Genomic DNA, 19,152 nt, shown 5'->3' on the forward strand with positions numbered 1-19,152 from the left:
CTCTCCCTTTCCCTTTCTCGCTGAAATCAATATAAATAAATAAATAAACAAACAAACAAACAAATAAATAAACAAACAAATAAATGCAGCCACTATGGAAAACAGTCTGGCAATTCTTAAAATTAAGAATAGAGCTACCATATGGCCCAGCAATCCCTCTCCTGGGTATATAACTGAAAAACTAAAAACAAACAAACATGTATTAGCAAAGATATATGCACCCCTATGTTCATTGCAGCATTATTAACTTGGCCAAGATATGGAAACATCCAAAGTGTCCTGAGACAGAGGAGTGAATAAAGAAGATGTGGTTCATATACACAATGGAATACTGCTCAGCCATAAGAAAGGATGAAATACTGCCATTTGCAACAACATGGATGGACCTTGAGAATATTATATTAAGTGAAATAAATCAGTCAGAAAAAGCTAAGAACCATATGATTTCACTCATGTGGGATATACAACTGAAACTCAAACAGCAGCGTGGTGGCTGCCAGAGGGAAGTGGGTGGGGGTGATGGGGTCATAATATATGGTGATGCGAGAAGATCTGATTTTGGGTGGTGGGCACACAGTGTAAATACAGATCTTGCAACATGGAAACCCACACCTGAAACCTACATGATCATATTAACCAATGCCACCCCAATAAATTTAATTAAAAAAGGGGAAATTTTTTTAAATTGATTTTTTGTTGTTGGTGTTGTTGTTAATCCTCACCCAAGGATGTTTTTTCCATTGACTTTTATTTATTTACTTATTTATTTTTTAATATATTTTTATTGATTTCAGAGAGGAAGGAAGAGGGAGAGAGAGAAACATCCATGATGAGAGAGAATCATGGATCGGCTGCCTCCTGCAAGTCCCCCACTGGGGATCGAGCCCACAACCCAGGCATGTGCCCTTGACCGGAATCGAACCTGGGACCTTTCAGTTCGCAGGCCAACGCTCTATCCACTGAGCCAAACCGGCTGGAGCTCCATTGACTTTTAGAGAGAGTGGAAGGGAGGAAGGAAAGAGGAGGGGCGGAGGGGCGGGGGAGAGAGAGAAAGAGAGAAAGAGAGAGAGAGAGAGAGAGAGAGAGAGAGAGAGAGAGAGAGAGAGAGGGAGAGAGAGAGAGAAATATCTACGGGAGACACATTGATTGGTTGCCTCTCCTACATGCCTGCGACCTGGGCCAGGGATTCAACCTGCAACCCAGGTACGGCACCTTGACTGGGAATCTAACCTGAGACCCTTCAGTCCATGGGATGATGCTCTAACTATTGAGCCCACCAGCCAGGGTTTTTAATTGATTTTTTAGAAAGAGAGGAAGGGAGAGGGATAGAGAAACATCGATGTGAAGTGTGAGAGTGAACATCAATCAGCTGCCTCCTGCACATCCCCCACCCACAACCCAGGCCAATCCAGCCAACTCAGGCATGTGCCCTGACGCACTGGGAACTGAACTGGCTACCTTTTGGTGCAAAGAATGACGCCTAACTGAGCCACACCACCAGGAATGTAATCTTAATAGGTCAGTCTGGAATTTACTGGTTAGTACCAATGAGGTAATTTGCCATGTGACTCTGTATTTCCTCCACCCCCAGAAGTTGAAACAACCTGCCTGATAACTCCCTTTCCTTGAGGAAAGCTAACCTTGCCTTACACAATGCTGTCTTTTCTTCTGCTAATAACTTTGTTCTACCCAGTTTCTGCGTTTAAAAGCCTTCGGTATTGTACAGCGTCTTGGAGCACCTCTCTGCTTGCTAGGTTGGATGCTGCCTGATTCATGAATTGCTCAATAAAGACAAATTAGATCCTCTAATTTACTCGAATTTTTGTTAACACCATGCTTAAAAATTTACCTTTTTTTTTTTTCAGTTGACATTTGTAAGTTGTAGATAATATTGTATGACTGAAGCACTGGTTAGTCAGAATAATTCCTGGAGTAGAACGGTGGCATATTTTCTGTACACATTTTCCTTTAATATCTACCTTTGCCACTCACAGTCATTCTGAGTGTATTTCCTTCTTGTTGTTTGAGGGCTTTACTTCTGGAGAATTACTTGGCTTTAAATACTGACCTATTTCACAGTTCTCACAACTTGGTAAATTATATTGTAATGTTCAGTAAATTTTCTATTTTATGGTAGGAAAAACACTAAACATGGTGAGATCTACATGTTAGTTTGCAATGTCACAATAACTAGATTTAAGTAAAACACTGCACTACACATTAATATCTTAGCCAATAGAGAGTAATTCAGGGCTACACCTTCAGAATGCAACAGGCGAAATTCAGTCTTTCAAAAGGCAAAGGATAACTCTACGTACTGGGTTCAAAGGATTTATGACTTCATTACACATAGCAGTAGGCATTTAATATTAATGTAAAAAAGTCCAGACTTTATAAATTAAGTGGTAGTAACATAACACTTAGTTTTTTAAGTGCTTCTTCTTGTTTTAATGTGCTTGTATTCATGTATTGCTGGTCATAGACATGTTGGCAACTAGAGAGGAATTGGGAAAAGACACACACACACACACACACACACACACACACACACACAGATTTTTTTTTTTTTAATTCAGGTTTCCATAATTGCAGAGTTGCTCTTTATATCTTAATGGGATGCAAGGCAGCTAAAACAGGAATTTGAAAATGATATGGCAGACAAAAAAGGAAAAACATTTGAAAAGACCATATTTTATTATCTTATGTTATCCTAGAAAATCTTTTTTTTATAAAACTCTTTCAAAAGAAATAACATTCCTACATCAAAACAGCCAAAACAGCAATACTCTTTACTCCTGGTTAGTAGTACAATTATCTGCTTTTATAGGATTATTCAATAACTTATTCTTTCAACTTTGGGTAAAACTTTATTATAGGTGTTTCTTGTGCTTCTAACCATATCAGGAGGATCATAGAGCGTTTTAAGGTGCCCGAGGGATGTTGAGCTGTTGTTTGGGATAATTTTTAAAACTCTGACCTAAGGCAACATTTTGAGAGACCAACAGCATTTTCTTTCACACTGTGGTCCAAAGAAACACATTTTGCCCTTCTATATTCCACTGCAGTTGCAATTGGTTAGGATAGTTTACATTTTCCATTCAAAAACTGTTGAAAAAGCACATCAGATTTGCATTTCAACAATGAATGGCAACCATTACAGGCATGTCACCTGAAATAAAAGCATTTGGGGTATTAAAAAAGAAATACTTTTGTAAAATACACAAATGGTCAATTATATAAAAATACAATCATTCAGGTGTTAATGAATATCACAAAACAAGTAGAATCTTTTCAAACGTATTTGATTTTTATTACATATCACTTTCACTATTTCTCAGCGCCAAAGTTTTGTACCTAGCACAGAGCTCCACATGAGTAATTTAAAGTTAAAAAAAAATTTGTAGTCCTGCTTTTTGGGGATAGTGAAACCACAGAAAAATCAACACTATACCATAGTTTTGATACAGGATCTACTTGGGATATTGAGGGTGTACTTCTGTCCAACAATACAAGAGAATGGTGACATGAATTTTTGAGAGATGGAATGAGGGGGAAAGTTTAGAGAAACCTAAAGGCTACAAGTTGATGTGACAACTACGTCTGTCCCGATTCTGCACGAGACTATAGCGGTTTACGCTTTAACAAGCGCCTCTGAGAGAACTGTAGATGTTAGTCTGCGAAAGTTCCTGAATCAGGTCCCCCAACTTAGAACCTAGTTAAAAAAAAAAAAATTCTCTCTAGGGTTTGCCATATTATTATTATTTTTTTAAATTCCCGGGCCAGAAATACATTTTCGCCTACTAGCAAATAATAATAATAATAATAAAAAATGCTTAGATATAGAATGTTTTAACATGTTAATGCCAGGGAAGCAACTTCACTACATTGCCTCCAATCAAAGGCAGCAGTGCTTCTGTAGAAATACGCCCAGACCCAGGCAGGTGTTTGTTTTTAAACTCGAAGTGCCACTGGCTCTTTCCTAAAAAGCAGACTTCACTTCTCACGGACCCCGGGCGGCCACCCTGCCTAGGCCTCCGCTTTTCCTTAAGTCAAACCGGTGGGGGCTGCAGCCGGGACAATGCAGTGAAAAGCCGTGCCCGGCCGGAGAGGAGCTCCACCTGTGGAGGTCGGTGAGCGGCCGGAGCCAGGCGGCTTCTCCCCGCAGGTCAGGGCGTCTGCCAGGCACGCCAGCTCCGGGAACCCACCCGGGGGAGCCCGGGCAGTTAACCGCGAACCGCGGCAGCGTCTGCGCGGCGGGCCGGCCCCCGCCGGGCGAAGGGCGAGGGACCGCATGGCAGCCGCCACTGCACCACACAAAAGGCAGCGCCCAGCGAGAGGAGCCACCGGCCTTCGGCGGACCCCGCAGCTCCCGGCGCTGGGGCATCCTCCTGCGAGGGGGCCGGGGCGGAGCCCAGGTGCGGCGGGGTCCGCGAGGAGGGCTCCGCCACGCGCGAAGAAAGCCTGACTCATGTCGTGGCGGCGGCGGCGGCGGCGGGCTCCTGGGAACTGGAACTCGTGATGCTGTTGCTGCGGAGAAAAGCCTCATTATCCATTCCGCAGGGGAGGACACCTCCCAGGGCGCGCACACCCGACGCCGGCTCCGGCGACCTCCCCGCCACGCTCCCCAGCCTGCCGCGTGCCCGCCCGCCCGCCCGCCCGCGCGCGCGCGAGGGCCGCGTGTGAGAAAGAGCGGACACACCTCACCCGCGCGCGCCCCGCATCCCGCCCCACCCCCACTCGGGCGGTCTCACGGGCCCACCCGATTCGCTCCCCGGCGAAGTGCCCCACCCCCACCCCGGGCCTCGGCGCCTCCGCCAGCCTTCGGCAATTTCCGTCAGGACGCCGGGCACCAGCCGAGGCCCGAACACCCGTCGCCTCCTTCGCCGCCGGACCCGGCTTTATGTCTGCGGCGCCCGGACGCATGCGCAGACGCCATCTTCCCTCCGCGGCCGGTCTCCTCCCCCCCGCCGCCGCCTTCTCCGGCCGGCGTTCGCCCCTCCTCCTCCTCCTGCGCTCGGGCGCTGGTCCCTCCTCTCCCGACGCCGCGAGAGACCGGGGGATACCGTGGAGCCGGAGAAGAGCACTAGTAACAACCACCTCCGCCCCCTCCCCGCCCGTTGCCCTCCCGCGGCACTCACCCGCCCCGTGTGCCGACACCGACCCACCCCGCCTCTCGTTCCTTTGAACGGCATCGGCTGCAGTCGCTGCACCAGCCCGTCTGGCCACCAACGCCGCCGAGTGAGGAGCCGCCGCCGCCGCCGCCGCCTGCGGCCCCTCCCGCCCGGGCCGCGGGAGCAGCGGGGTGAGGACCGGCCGGCTGCGGAGGAAGAGGACGAGAGCGGCTCGCACCCTCCGCGCTAGCGCACGTCTCGCCGCCCTTCGGGGAGGCTCGGCGCCGGCCCCGGACTCCTCGAGGACGTGTGCCCCGCCGAGGCGCCTGCCCCGAGGGAGGAAAATGCTCGGGCTCCATGGCTGCCAGTGATGGAGCGGTCCCTGAGCGCCCGCTGCCACCGCCGCCGCACCCCGGCCGTGCTCCGCGAGGACCCGGCGTCTCTGCGCGCCCGCCCGCGCCTCGTTGCTGGGCTCACCGTACCGGGCGCCCCGCCGCCGCCCCGCTCGGAGCCTCGTCGCCGCGGCTCCACCAGCCTTGGCCAGCGTTTCCTCCCGGAGCAGCCACCGCGAGCCCAGGGGGTTTGAAAGGGTCCGCGGGGCGTGGGGGGAGGGCCGAGCGGGGACTGCGGGGCCCGGAGGGCAGGTTTGAGCGACACTGAGCTCGCTGCTCGCCGGCGGCGGCGGCGGCGGCGCCGGGGGCGGCGAGGGGAAGGCGACACTCGCTCCGCGCTGCCTCCGTGCAGCGCGATCGGGAGGGTTTTGCTGCGGCCGCCGCCAGGGCAGCGGGAGGAGGGGTTGCGGTAGCTTCCGAGTCGTCCGGAGAAGGTGGGCATTTCTGGGTTTTCCCAACCCCTCTCCCGTCTCCCCCGCCCCTGGCCTCCCCCTCCCTCCTGCCCCGCACCCCACGTGAAGCGGCATATAAAGGGGGGTGTGAGACTAGAGGGGAAAGTGAATGGTGAAGGACTGAAGGGGTCCCCTCTTCGGGTCCCCGCCCGCCCTGTTCACCCTCGTTCATCCTCCCTTCCCGAAGCTCGCCCTCGAAGGCAGGAGCGGCCAGTGCCTGCGGCGGCGGAGGAGGAGGAGGAGGAGGGCTCACGCCGGGCGGAGCGCCGGGCCCGTTTTCCTCCCCGGCGTCTTGCATACAAAGATTACCGAGCCGAAGGAAATTGCACTCGCCTCCTCCGCCCCCCGTACCCAACACAATGCATCAGCCGCCTGAGTCCGCCGCCGCCGCGACCGCTGCAGACGTGAGCGCTAGGAAGATGGCGCACCCGGCACTGTTCCCTAGAAGGGGCAGCGGCGGCGCCTCTGCCCTCAATGCAGCAGGTACCGGCGCCGGTAGTAATGCCACATCTTCCGAGGATTTTCCGCCCCCGTCGCTGCTCCAGCCGCCACCGCCTGCAGCATCTTGTGCGCTGGGACCGCAGCCTCCGCCTCCACAAAGCCTGAACCTCCTTTCGCAGGCTCAGCTGCAGACACCGCCTCTCGCACCAGGCGGAACTCAAATGAAAAAGAAAAGTGGCTTCCAGATCACTAGCGTTACCCCGGCTCAGATCTCTGCCAGCATGAGCTCTAACAACAGTATAGCCGAGGACACGGAGAGCTATGATGATTTGGATGAATCTCACACGGAAGACCTGTCGTCTTCAGAGATCCTTGATGTGTCGCTCTCCAGGGCTACTGACTTAGGAGAACCTGAACGCAGCTCCTCCGAAGAGACACTGAATAACTTCCAGGAAGCCGAGACACCTGGGGCAGTCTCTCCCAACCAGCCCCACCTTCCTCAGCCTCATTTGCCTCACCTTCCACAGCAGAATGTTGTGATCAACGGGAATGCTCATCCACACCACCTCCATCACCACCATCACGTTCATCACGGGCACCACCTCCACCACGGGCACCACCATCCTTCCCATGCTGCTGTGGCCAGTACATCCATTCCTGGAGGGCCACCCCCAAGCCCACTATCCAGAAAGCTCTCTACAACTGGAAGCTCTGACAGTGTTGTACCAGCGGCACCAACTTCTGCTGTATCATCGGGTGGCTCACCTGCATCTGTAATGACTAACATCCATGCTCCCAGTACTGCCGGCAGTATAGGTATAAATTCTGCCGCTGGCACGAATACAGTGAATAATGTTAACATTGCTGCTGTGGGTAGTTTTAATCCTAATGTGACAAGCAGCGTGCTTGATAACGCTAACATAAATACAAGCAATATTCCTAGTGCTGTTAGCGGGAGTGTTGGGCCTGGAGTTCACAGCAGTGTTAATGTGAATATCTTAAGTGGCATGGGCAATGGTACTCTTTCTTCCTCGGCTGTTGTTAACAGTGTCCCTAATGCAGCTGCAGGGATGACTGCGGGATCCGTTTCAAGTCAGCAGCAACAACCAACAGTTAACACTTCAAGGTTCAGAGTTGTGAAGTTAGATGCTAGTTCTGAACCCTTCAAGAAAGGTAGATGGACTTGCACGGAGTTCTATGAAAAAGAAAATGCTGTACCTGTTACAGAAGGTGTGGTTATAAATAAGGTGGTGGAAACTGTAAAACAAAACCCAGTAGAAGTGACTTCTGAGAGGGAGAGCACCAGTGGGAGTTCGGTGAGCAGTAGTGTCAGCACACTGAGTCACTACACGGAAAGTGTGGGCAGCGGAGAGATGGGAGCCCCGACTGCGGTGGTGCAGCCGCAGCCGCAGCCACAACCAGCTCTTCAAGGTGTGGCCCTTCAGCAGATGGATTTCAGTAGCCCCGGTCCACAGAGTATTCCGGCAGTTAGTGTACCACAGAACGTCTCTCAGCCACAGATCTCACAAGTACAATTACCGTCTCAAGAACTGAGCTATCAGCAAAAGCAAGGTGTTCCGCCAGTACCTCTACAAGCCACTATCAGTGCTGCACCTGGTCTCCAACCATCACCTGTTAATGTGGGGGTAACTTCAGCTTTAGGTCAGCAGCCTTCCATTTCTAGTTTGGCTCAACCCCAACTGCCATATTCTCAGACGGCTCCTCCTGTGCAAGCTCCCCTTCCAGGGGCACCACCCCAGCAGTTACAATATGGACAGCAACCGATGGTTTCCACACAGATGGCTCCAGGTCATGGTAAACCAGTGACTCAGATTCCTACTTCGGAGTATGTGCAGCAGCAGCCGATTCTTCAAACAGCAGTGCCCTCTGGTCAGCCCAGTTCTGCAGGAGTGGGAGGAGGAACCACGTTGATTCCTATGGTTCAGCCACAGAGTATCCAGTTGCCAGTGCAGCCCCCAGCAGTCCAAGCACAACCTGCAGGGGCATCGGGCCAGCCTGTTGGCCAGGTTCAAACGGCAGTATCTGCTGTACCTACTGGCAGTCAAGTTGCAAGTGTTGTTCAACAAGCAAACGTACCCACTGCAATGCAGCAGGTCTCTTCCCAAGTCACACCTTCAGTTGTTCAGCAAGGTGCTCCTCCATCTTCACAAATAATTCCACCTGCTCAAACTGCGGTTATTCATCAGGGAATTCAAACTAGTGCTTCAAGCCTTCCTCAACAATTGGTCATTGCACCCCAAAGTACATTGTTAACTGTGCCTCCCCAGCCACAAGGAGTAGAATCAGTAGCTCAAGGAGTTGTCTCACAGCAGTTGCCTGCAGTTAGTCCTGTACCCTCTGCTAGTAGTATTTCTGTTACAAATCAGGTTAGTTCAGCTGGTCCTTCTGCGATGCCTTCTGTTCCAACAAACTTGGTTCCACCACAGAATATAGCACAAACCCCTGCCACTCAAAATGGTAGTGTGGTTCAAAGTGTTAGTCAACCTCCCTTGATAGCAACTAATATAAATTTGCCTTTGGCACAACAGATATCACTAAGTTCTCAGTTCTCTGCACAATCATTAGCTCAGGCAATTGGAAGCCAAATTGAAGATGCCAGGCGCCCAGCGGAACCCTCTTTAGTTGGCTTACCTCAGACTATCAGTGGTGACAGTGGGGGAATGTCAGCAGTTTCAGATGGGAGTAGCAGCAGCCTAGCAGCCTCTGCTTCTCTTTTCCCGTTGAAGGTGCTACCGCTGACGACACCCCTGGTGGATGGAGAGGATGAGAGGTAAGATCATGCCCTATTTCTGCAGACATTCAACGGATTCAGAGTGTATTTAGTAGCTATGTATATATATATATGCACAAGTTAGTCTAAAGCATTTTTTTTTCACTTTTGTATGTGAAAATTCATTTTTGTGATGTTTTCTAGAGCAAGAGTGTTATGGAATGGTTTCAGAGTGGATAGGAAATGGTGTAAGTAATATGTAAACATTTGAAAGAATAGTTATTGATCATTAAGAATAGGTTTGGGAGCACTAAGTGGTTTTTATTTATAAAATGCTTTTTTAAAGATTATGAACAGAAACTTAACTTTTGCTAACCCATATAACAGTCAATCTATTCTTTTGAATTACTAAAATCCTTACCATCTTCTCTTGGGAGGGGTGTGGTTCCCACATTTGTTTCTCCCTTCCTAGACTGGACAATCCTTTTCAGTTCTATGTTTATCTTAGTCTGTGAAAGATACTGTTACCTGCTTTTCCTAAGTCAGACATTATAGGAAAGATGACTTGATCTGGGTTATATAGATTGCTTTCATACTGTAATTAATCAACTTTGTGTACTTATTTTATGCTCATTTTGTCTGAACAGTGAAGGAGGAATGGGAATCTTCAGAAGTTTTTTTTTTTTTTTTTGGTGGGGGAGGAGGGCATACACTGTCAAAATAGCCAGGTTTATTTTTATGGTAGTATGCTGTACATTTTTGCTTTTTGCATGGTAGATCGAGGTAGCCATTTTAAGAGTAAAGAAAGTAAGTCTTGGGGGGTTGCATTTATAGAGACATGGGAATAAGACTTTGTTTTGCTAATCTACTCCACCTGTTCCCTTCTTCCCTTATAAAAAAACCCCCATAAAGCCTAAAATATATTATTAAACTAGTGTTTTCTTAATTGAATTGGAACTAGTGTGCTAATCACACTTACTGAATTAAATTATGTCTTTAAAGCCCACTAGCCAGAATAGTTGTGAAGTCTCTCATGATTCTAAATTGCTGTAAACTAAGTTGACTTTAAAGAAATGTTTTCACAGATTTGACTGACTAATCTTGATCAAAATAATATCAAAGGAGTTATGACAAAGGCTATACATTTTCACTGTGGGAACTGTAAGCTTGAAAGACATTTAATTATTTTAGTTTTAGTCGGAGGCTTTTGTGATTGAATTTTCATTAAACCAGTTGGAACATTTATATCCTAAATGTATATTTGGGGTTTTCACTTTGGAAGAATTGGGGATATTTGAAAAGATTGCAGTTTTAGAAAAAGACCAAGTGTTTCAGTCAGGTTTTCATGATATTTTAGTTACTTAAAAGAAGGTAAAGGCGTGGTTTATTGAATTTATTTAAAATCTTATTTTCAAGATTTTCATTATTTTTCTAATAGTCATATAATTAAAATATTGTTATCTGACCAAATGTATTCTGTACCATATACAAAACTGCACTTTAAAAGATAGATCTTTTGTAGGAGGTAGTTTTCTTAATAGCCTATTATAATTATTGTTAAACTTTTAATTTTATCATATGCTAATACTCATCTGTAATTGCTAATATTCACCTATAACTTTAAAGAATTATTTGCCCCAGATATTAATGTTTTCTAAATCTAAAGGGTGAAGTCCCTATAAAACTAGGTGTATTATATGGATGGTAAATTTAGAGAAATGGAAGACCGGTGAAATATATAAATGAAAACCACATACTGTATTTTGAATTCAAACCTGCCATGATTTTTGTTAATTAGCATTTGTGGTCTCCTGGCATGACTTTCCCTTTTTTTCCTCCTGGTGGTTGGGCATGAGAGAGCTTCCCACAAATTGCTGTTCCCGACAATTAAAGTCAGATGTTGCTACCTTCAACTAGGTTTTTAACTGTAGGGATCGAGTCCCAGTTTAAGGTATTAGTACAAAATTAATTTTTCCATTTAGTAACTGGATAAAGATTAATTAGGCACAAATTATGGTATAGAAAGGTTTGGAATTAAAGGGACATAAAGAGATACTGAGAAATCTGATTAAATGTTGGTAACTTAAATATTGTTAAGGTAAATTTTGTAACTTGAGTTGACTGATTTGAATTTACTACACATTTGAGCTTTTGTTAACATCAAAATGAAGTCATCAAACCTGGAACATTTTTCTTTCAAAGTTATTTTTTAAATTCTGAAAAATGAAATGTTTCATCCCTAAAATACTCTAAAGGTCAGAAAGGATAAATATATATATTATTTTCTTTATTGTGTTTGGCTACAGATTATTTCTTTTGTCACTATAGTTGGGAAAAAGAAATGTTTTATTTAAATTGCACTTGGAAGGAAATTTGAGAATATCTACAAGAGAAAAAAAGTGATAATGATTAAAAAAATGATTTTTCTCTTTTCTTCTCATTAGTTTCTGTGTCACTTGCATATTCTGGGCTTGGTCACCTGTTTGTCTCTCATGGGAAAAAGTGGTACATTGTAATTTAAATATTATGACTTAAAAAACATGTTAACAAACTTTTGGGTGGTAGGACAAGTCAAGGGTAGTTATTCTTCAGTAATCTTTTGTAATAACACTCTTAATACTTTAAATTTTAAAATGCTTATTAGACATGTGGAAATGCTTTTTGGTCGCTAGGAGGGACTATAAACATTAGAAACATGGATCAGACAGTAAGATTACATATCTTGTTTTTAAAGTAATTCTCATTAAAAAGGTCGTATTTTCTTATTTTAGTCTTTGGCATGAACTTACCTTTTCAACACAGGGAAAGATAGAGGTATTTGACACTGATATATATATATATATTTATATATTTTTGTGTTTTCTGATTATTAGTATAGCCTCTTATGTGAAATTATTCAAACTTCTATTCATTCTTCAAGACAGCCCAGATGTTCCCTCTGAAGCATTCTCCTTACCCAAGGAATGTTGTTTCCTTAGCACTTTTGGTGTTCTTCTGTATAGGCACTACACACATTCAATTTATGTTTACTTATCTTTCCCACAAGACTGAGTTCCTCCAGGGCAAGAACTAAATATTTTTTGAACAAGTTAATGAGCAGACCTTTCTATGCCTTTTCTATCATGATTTAAATTTTATACTGTCATATGTCAGAGATGCAGGATCATATAATTTATGCAACGAATTGAAAATGAATAAGATTTGCTTTTTGTACCATCTTTTACCTCAACATTCCTTGAGGTGAATTGATATTGACCTAAATATAGTGCCTGTTATACAGTAGGCCCTCAAATATTTATTAAGAGAAATGAGAATTATTTATAAAATAGGAGTTATATTCATTTTGCCTATTTTAGAGGATGGTAGCATCAGCTAAATACATTAACTGTGAAATACTAAATTATAAGTTTGTTTTTTTAAAAAATATATTTCTTTATTGATTTCAGAGAGGAAGGGAGAAGGAGAGAGAGATAGAAACATCAATGATGATAGAGAATCATTGATCGGCTGCCTCCTGCGCGCCCCACACTGGGGATGGAGCCCACAACCTGGGCATGTGCCCTTAGCCGGAATCGAACCTGAGACCCTTCAGTCTGCAGGCCGACGCTCTATCCACTGAGCCAAGCCGGCTAGGGCCTAAATTATAAGTTTTAATTTTATTTAGGGTGTACCAAACAAAGAGTCAAATAATTTACATGGCTATCAAAACAAAAACTTCCTGCCCCCTTCCTTTCCATTTTCCCTTTTCCAGAAGCAATCACTTTCACCTTCTATAAGTGATTATTGTGATAATACCTGTAGTCTCTAAATAACTTGTATTGAGTACAGGCATGGACTCTGGAATTAGACTGCTTAGGTTTGTCAGTTACTAGTTTTATGTAACGTTGGATTACTTAAACTCTGTGTCTCAATTTACTCATTTTAAAACATAGGGATTAGTTGTACCTAATTCATAGGTTTGTTATACGAATTAAAGGAATTTGGAAAGCCCTTAGAACTGTGTCTAACTCATATGTCCTACATAAGTATGTGTTAAATAAAATAGCTCTTTTGTTTTTGGCCTTATTAGCTTCTTGGGTAGAAAAATGAAGATTTCACTTTGTTGTCATTACGTACTGAGCAGTATTCCTTCCTCTTAATAGTTATGATGATTATATCACTGTTGATTATTCAGTATTCCTGTAAAACATGATTACTTTTCTTCTCCTGTACAATGCCCTGCACTTGCCTGCCTTCTTTCATCCCACCCCAGCTGTCTAGTAAATATAGTATACTAGTGTATGTAGTATATATATTTCTATGTACTCTTTAGCATATAGAACTGTTTGTGAGTTTTTCCTCCCCCTCTCCTCCCCACCAAGATTTCCTGTATCAGCATAGTCTGTTTCCTTCAAGTGCCTTTTGCCCATTTTTGTATGTTTTGGGCTTCACCTTTTGTGATAGAGCCTTTTATTAGGTGTCCAGTAATTCTTGGTTGTCTGTTTATATTTAAGTGTAGGAGACTAAAGAGCTAATAAGGAATTCTTAGTTATATATCTGTATATCAATAGTTGTGACTAATTCAACTTTCCATCAGATGCCTTTCAAGATGTTGAGACATATCAGGTATTGTTATCAGTTTTATCTTCCTGAGGAAGTCTCTAAAATCCCTCTGACCTCCATTATGGACCGATCGCCCTGTAGATTTGGTACACAACTTTTATCATGGGATTCCCTTCATTTTCTTCTGTGGTTGGATCTCTATTTTTGCAGTGACCCATGTAGTGTTTATTTTTGGTTTACTTGATGTTTTAAAATTGCTTTAGTTTACTTTAACACTTATTTTATTCTTTGGTTAGGTAAAGAATACCAGATGGGAAATTGTGTTATTTTATAATTTTGTTCCGTTGATATTTAGCTTCCAAATTGCTTTTGAGGAGTTTGAAGCCATTTTGATTCCTCCTATATATGGTGTGTGACCTGTATGTGTTTCGTTTTTCCTTTCTTTTTTCCCCCTTGTTTCCTCTCCTTCCTTCTCTCTCATTATTGAAATCTCTGAAAGCTCTAAAGATTGTACTTGTTTCCAGAGTTCTGAAATTTTACAAGAATGTTCTAGTGTGGGTCTCTTTTCATCCATGGTGCTGAGTACTTGACCTGACCTTTCAGTCTGGAAGCATCTTTTTAATCCTGGGATTATTTTCTTGAATGAGGTTGAATGATTCTTTCCATTTTCCCCTTCCCCTTCTTTTTTTCTTTCTCAAACTCCTCTTATTGGGATAATGGACCTTCTTGACCAGTCTTCGAATTTTCTTTCCTATTTTTCATCTCTCTCTCTTTTTTTTTGCTCTACTTCTATTGAGTTTTCCTTTATTATATATTTAATTTCCAAGAACTTTTGTTTTTGTCTTTGTTCCTTTTAAATAGTTTCCTGTTCTAAAAACGATAGTACTTTCTCTAATATAATGAATATATAAATGATAGGTGTCTTGTTTTAAGGATTTTTTTTCCTCCCTGTGTGATGTATCTTCCACTTTTCTTTCTTTCTTTCTGCTTTTTTTTTTTTTTTTAGTTTTTATTTGTTTTGGTCTTTATTTTTCAAGTTATAGCCTTACCTTAGGTGGTTGGTGGTTTGTGTAAGAGTAGGGGGATAAAATGCTGATTAGAAAGTCTTTTTTAACTTCACTGTGTGGTAAACCAGGCTGGGTTGTTTGGTTGGAAGACTTTTGATATCAGTGTCTTCGGGTATTTCCTCCTAGCAGGTTAGATTCCCTATAGAAGGCTCTTGACTTCTTGCATGAAGGCCTTACCTACATTTTGGGGGAAGAGGAGAGGAGAATGGGGTAAAGAGTCTTGAGGAGTCTTAGTATCCTCATAAATGTTTCTTCACTCTGTTTTCAGTATGTTCTCCTGCCTACTCCTGTGCCTGATTTCCTCAGTCTTGGGATCTTGTGTTTCATATTCTCCACAGAATGTATTTTCATTTTTTTTTGTTTGGGTTGGAGAGGGGCATTTGGGATCTGTGGGGCTTGTTGCTTAAAGAGACTTAAACAAATCGTCCTTATTTTAGCACTCACTCTCTCTCATCCCACATCAGATGTTATGTGTGGTACTGCCAATTCCTGAATCTTTTGGGGATTTTACAGTTTAAATTGGGTTTATTCTTAGTTTTCTCCACTATTTGCTAGAGATTTGATTTCCTACTGTTTTGCTAAGTCATTTGTCACTCAGCCATCTGTTTTCCAGCTTTCAAATTTTTGTTGCTATTGTTTTCTTAGTTTTTGTGACCTTGTATCTTTATATCTTAAAAAATAGCCCTTTTGACACTTTTGTGGGATTTTTAGGAAAGTAGTGTAAAAATATGTGTGTTTACTATTCACACCTATCTTAACAGTGGAATACTACATTATTAAATGTAAGAACTTTGTGAATTTTAATAAAGTATTTGCCCCAAGATTTGAGCTATAAAATTTATAACGTAAATTTTAAGAGTGGAATTGCTTGGCTTACATCTAACAGAAATAAGAATAATACTTCAATTCACAGAAGTGATTAAAATGTTAGAATTAGATTCAGTTAATATTTATTGTCACATTTAACCATCTCAACAGCCTTATGAATTAATTTTTTTCTATTTTACTGGTGAATAAACTGAAGCTTATTTTGTTTATTAGAGAGGTCAAGGGAGTTGTTTGAGATTACACACATAGCAGTAAAGCAGTGCTAGGATAAAAAGCCATTTTTTTAAAATAAAAATCTAGTGCTGATACTACTACTCAGAAAGACAAGAAGAGGTAATGCTGATGCCCATAAATAATAGAGTGGCTGAAAACATGAAAAAAGGGAGGCTTCATTGATGTGTGTATTAGTACAAGTAATGGAAGTTGTTATAGAACATACCAACATTTACCTGCGAGCTCTTGGCAAGAAAAAAGTGGGTAAAGTCATCACAGTGCTGTACCTGGATGCATTAGAAATTCAAATGTTAAATGAATTAATGTTAAATTTTATATCTTTTGAAAGTTATATGAAAATTATCTTTTCAGGAAAATCATTTTAATTTTCTAATAATTTGAATTCAGTCTTTGTAATATGGCTTCAGAATTGCAAAACAATTATATTTATTTCTTGTTTAGAAAGCTTGTTTTAAAAATATGAAACTGCAAAGCATGATCTGTTCTGATCCTGCAATATTAGCATCCTAGTGGTTTTTTTCCATGTCACTGTGTTGTTAGGGTTGACTATGTCATGGTAAGAATATGCTTTAATGGCTTATTGAAAGATTACATGAGGGAAAAAATTTAAGGCATGTTTACATTTTATTTTTATTATTTCAAAAAAGGGTTTTTTTAAAATTGATTTTTAGAGAGAGGAAGGAAGAGAGAGAGAAAGAAAGAAAAATGAATGTGAGAGAGAAACAGATCAGCTGCCTCCTGCACAACCCTACTTTGCGGGGTGGGGAAGGAGGTTGGGGGATCATCGAGCCCGTAACCCAGGCATGTGCCCTGACTGGGAATCCAACCAGCAACCTTTCAGTGCACAGACGAAACCAGACTGACAGAGGCACACTTGCCAGGGCTGTTTACATTATTTTAAAGAAATATTTATGAGTTTTAGATTTTATAATGATTTTTTTTTTGGGTCACATATATTAAAATGTCCTCCTCCTCATCTGTCTGTGTCTCTTCCCACTCCCCTACACTCCCTTATATTTGTTGTTGTTACAAGTTAGTTTGACCTGGAAATCTTGACGTTTTGATGACATTAGGCCAAATTGACCTTTGTTTTATTTCCTTCCTGAAACACTCTTGCTTTCCATGGTATCCTTAGTTTCTTCCCACGTTTCTGGCCATTTCTTTTCAGTCTCTTTCAGATTCACTTCCTCCATCAGACTCTCAGAGTTGGAGCTTCTTTGGGTTTCTGAGTTCTCTTCCCACTACCTTCACCCAGGTAATCATCTGTTCTATGGCTTTAAATACAGTCTGTATGCTTTCAACTCCTGAATGCATATCACTAGCCCACACTTCTCCTCTTAGCTTTGACTGATTGATAATATCAGTCTGCCTTTATAATATCTCTACTTGCATTCTTATAGGCCTCAATCTCAACAGATTATAAACTTTACCTAACTTCTCAAATTTTCTCCTTTAGTCATCCTCATTTTAATTTCTTACTCTGTAAAGGCCTCTCACTAGCATTCTGCAAACATTGTTGCCTTTCTCTAATATTTTATCTTGTAGTCAGAATGATATTCTTAAAATGGAAATCTTTTCAGATCACTCACCCAAAACCCCTTAAAAGCCTTCCATTTCTTTTAAGGAAATACCTTTTGTTTTTGTTTACTTCTGGCCTTATGTGTCATTTTCTCCCTCACTTTCTGCATTCCCACTGCTGTCCTTCAGTTCCTTAAGTTACATGTATTCTTTTTCTTCTAGGCTTTGGCACATTCTGTTCCATACCTGAACATCCCCTATATCACCTCCCCTTTATTCCTTCTTAAAGCTTAACTGTCACTTTTTTGAGAGGCCTTCTCTAACCTACCAATCTAAGTTGAGGTTTTCTGTTAATATTGTTCAATGTTTATTTTAGTTTGTAATTTTTTTAATTAAAAAAATTTTAATCTTTACCCGAGTATATGTTTTTATTGATTTTAGAGAGAGAGGAAGGCAGGGGTGGGGAGAGAAACATTGATGTGAGAGAGAGAAATCGATAGGTTACCTCACATAATCTCCCCAACTAGAGAATGAACCCGTAATCTAGGTATGTGCCCTGACCGGATATTGAACCCGCTACCTTTTGGTGTATGGGACAGCAGTCCAAAAACTGAGCCCCGTGGTCAGGGCAATGGCTTATAATTTTTGTTTTTTTCGTGATTATCTGCTTGATGATTTTAAGCTTCAGGATGGGGATGTTTGGTTTGCTACTATATAGCTAAACTATGTTTCAGACTGTAGGTACTTACAGTAGGTACTCATTTATTCATGAATAAATGAAGAAAAATATTTATAATATTGGCATAAGAGAAGGCCAACTTATTGTTTTAAAATACTTTTGTGACATATTTGAAAGGTAAATAAGTTCTTTATATATGATCATGTGATACTACTATTTTTTCCTTTAATAGAGATTATTGAGAATTAATTGATTACTTTTGGCTGTTTGTGAGCCAAAAAAATCAATGTGAAGTTGCTGCTTTTAACAAGCATTTTGTTTTATGTTTATGCTGGTCTTGTATTTACTGATGTTTATGCCAATGAAATTTCTCCAGCTTGAACAAAACAAAATAAAATAGAAGCCCATTTATTTTAAAATTAAAGTGTCAGTATTCTTTACCTACTTTTGACTGGGTCAGCTATTTAGCTTATAATGATTCTTAAATATCTAAGTGCTACCTTTGAAATCCTTTGGTGCAGTTTCAGTTGTTGAAAATATAAACATTTAGCTTATAAAATGACACTTTTTGTGTTAAGAGAGTTTTCGTTATTAAACAGTTTAGTAACCTTTGAGTTAATTATTTGTTTAAAATTCCTAGCTTATCTATTTTACTTAGATTATTGTAGTTACTTGTTATTAAACCAGTAAGTATTGGATTATGTTAAAACAGATGAACCATGAAAAAGGTTTGGCAGTGATCAGAATTAGCAATAAATTTTATTGATTATAGATGGGCATTAAATGGGAGTAAAACTCATTAAAAGATGAGGCCTTTAGGGAAGGGAAAATGTAGAATCTGATGTGATAGTGCATTATCCTCAGAGGCTAGTTCTGAGAGTCCCTGAAGGTTTTCTTATACTTTTTGTGGACATAGTGTTAAATTTGATTGTCTGGATCAAAACCATGTTTGTGTTGACTGAGGAGAAGATGTACTGTGGCTTCATTTTTATTGAGTATTATCTTTAGATCATGGTGAATTGGTATTGCTCTTTCTCATCCTTGGAGCCATAAGGAGTTACACCTCTTAGGACAGAAACTTCTTATTTTTCCAGGTCTCCCAGATTATTTTTGTATAACGGTTCACTTCTCAGGTTGGAACTCCTGATACCCTGTGT

At 42.1% G+C, this 19,152-nt stretch overlaps 2 protein-coding genes across 3 annotated transcripts in view; one reads left to right on the forward strand and one right to left on the reverse strand.

Moving 5' to 3' along the window:
• Positions 1-3,997: 3,997 nt before the first annotated feature.
• On the reverse strand, positions 3,998-5,945 carry LOC129150086 (basic proline-rich protein-like). The gene is made up of 2 exons (XM_054720281.1): positions 5,594-5,945; positions 3,998-4,527 (listed from the first exon to the last, which is right to left on the reverse strand). The coding sequence occupies exons 1-2, from the start codon at positions 5,943-5,945 to the stop codon at positions 4,001-4,003; spliced, it is 879 nt and encodes a 292-aa protein (XP_054576256.1). The 3' UTR covers positions 3,998-4,000.
• A 153-nt stretch (positions 5,946-6,098) lies between these two features.
• Positions 6,099-19,152, forward strand: part of TSC22D1 (TSC22 domain family member 1) — a 154,061-nt gene continuing 141,007 nt past the window's right edge. For both annotated transcript variants that reach the window (XR_003619082.2, XM_054719816.1), the window contains exon 1: positions 6,099-9,187. Coding sequence is in view for 1 of the 2 variants with exons in the window: in XM_054719816.1 (XP_054575791.1) it covers positions 6,315-9,187 (2,873 nt within the window). In the remaining variant the exon portion in view is untranslated. The remainder of the gene's footprint in view (positions 9,188-19,152) is intronic.

The sequence above is a fragment of the Eptesicus fuscus genome, chromosome 8 (assembly GCF_027574615.1).
Source record: "Eptesicus fuscus isolate TK198812 chromosome 8, DD_ASM_mEF_20220401, whole genome shotgun sequence".
NCBI lineage: Eukaryota > Metazoa > Chordata > Mammalia > Chiroptera > Vespertilionidae > Eptesicus > Eptesicus fuscus.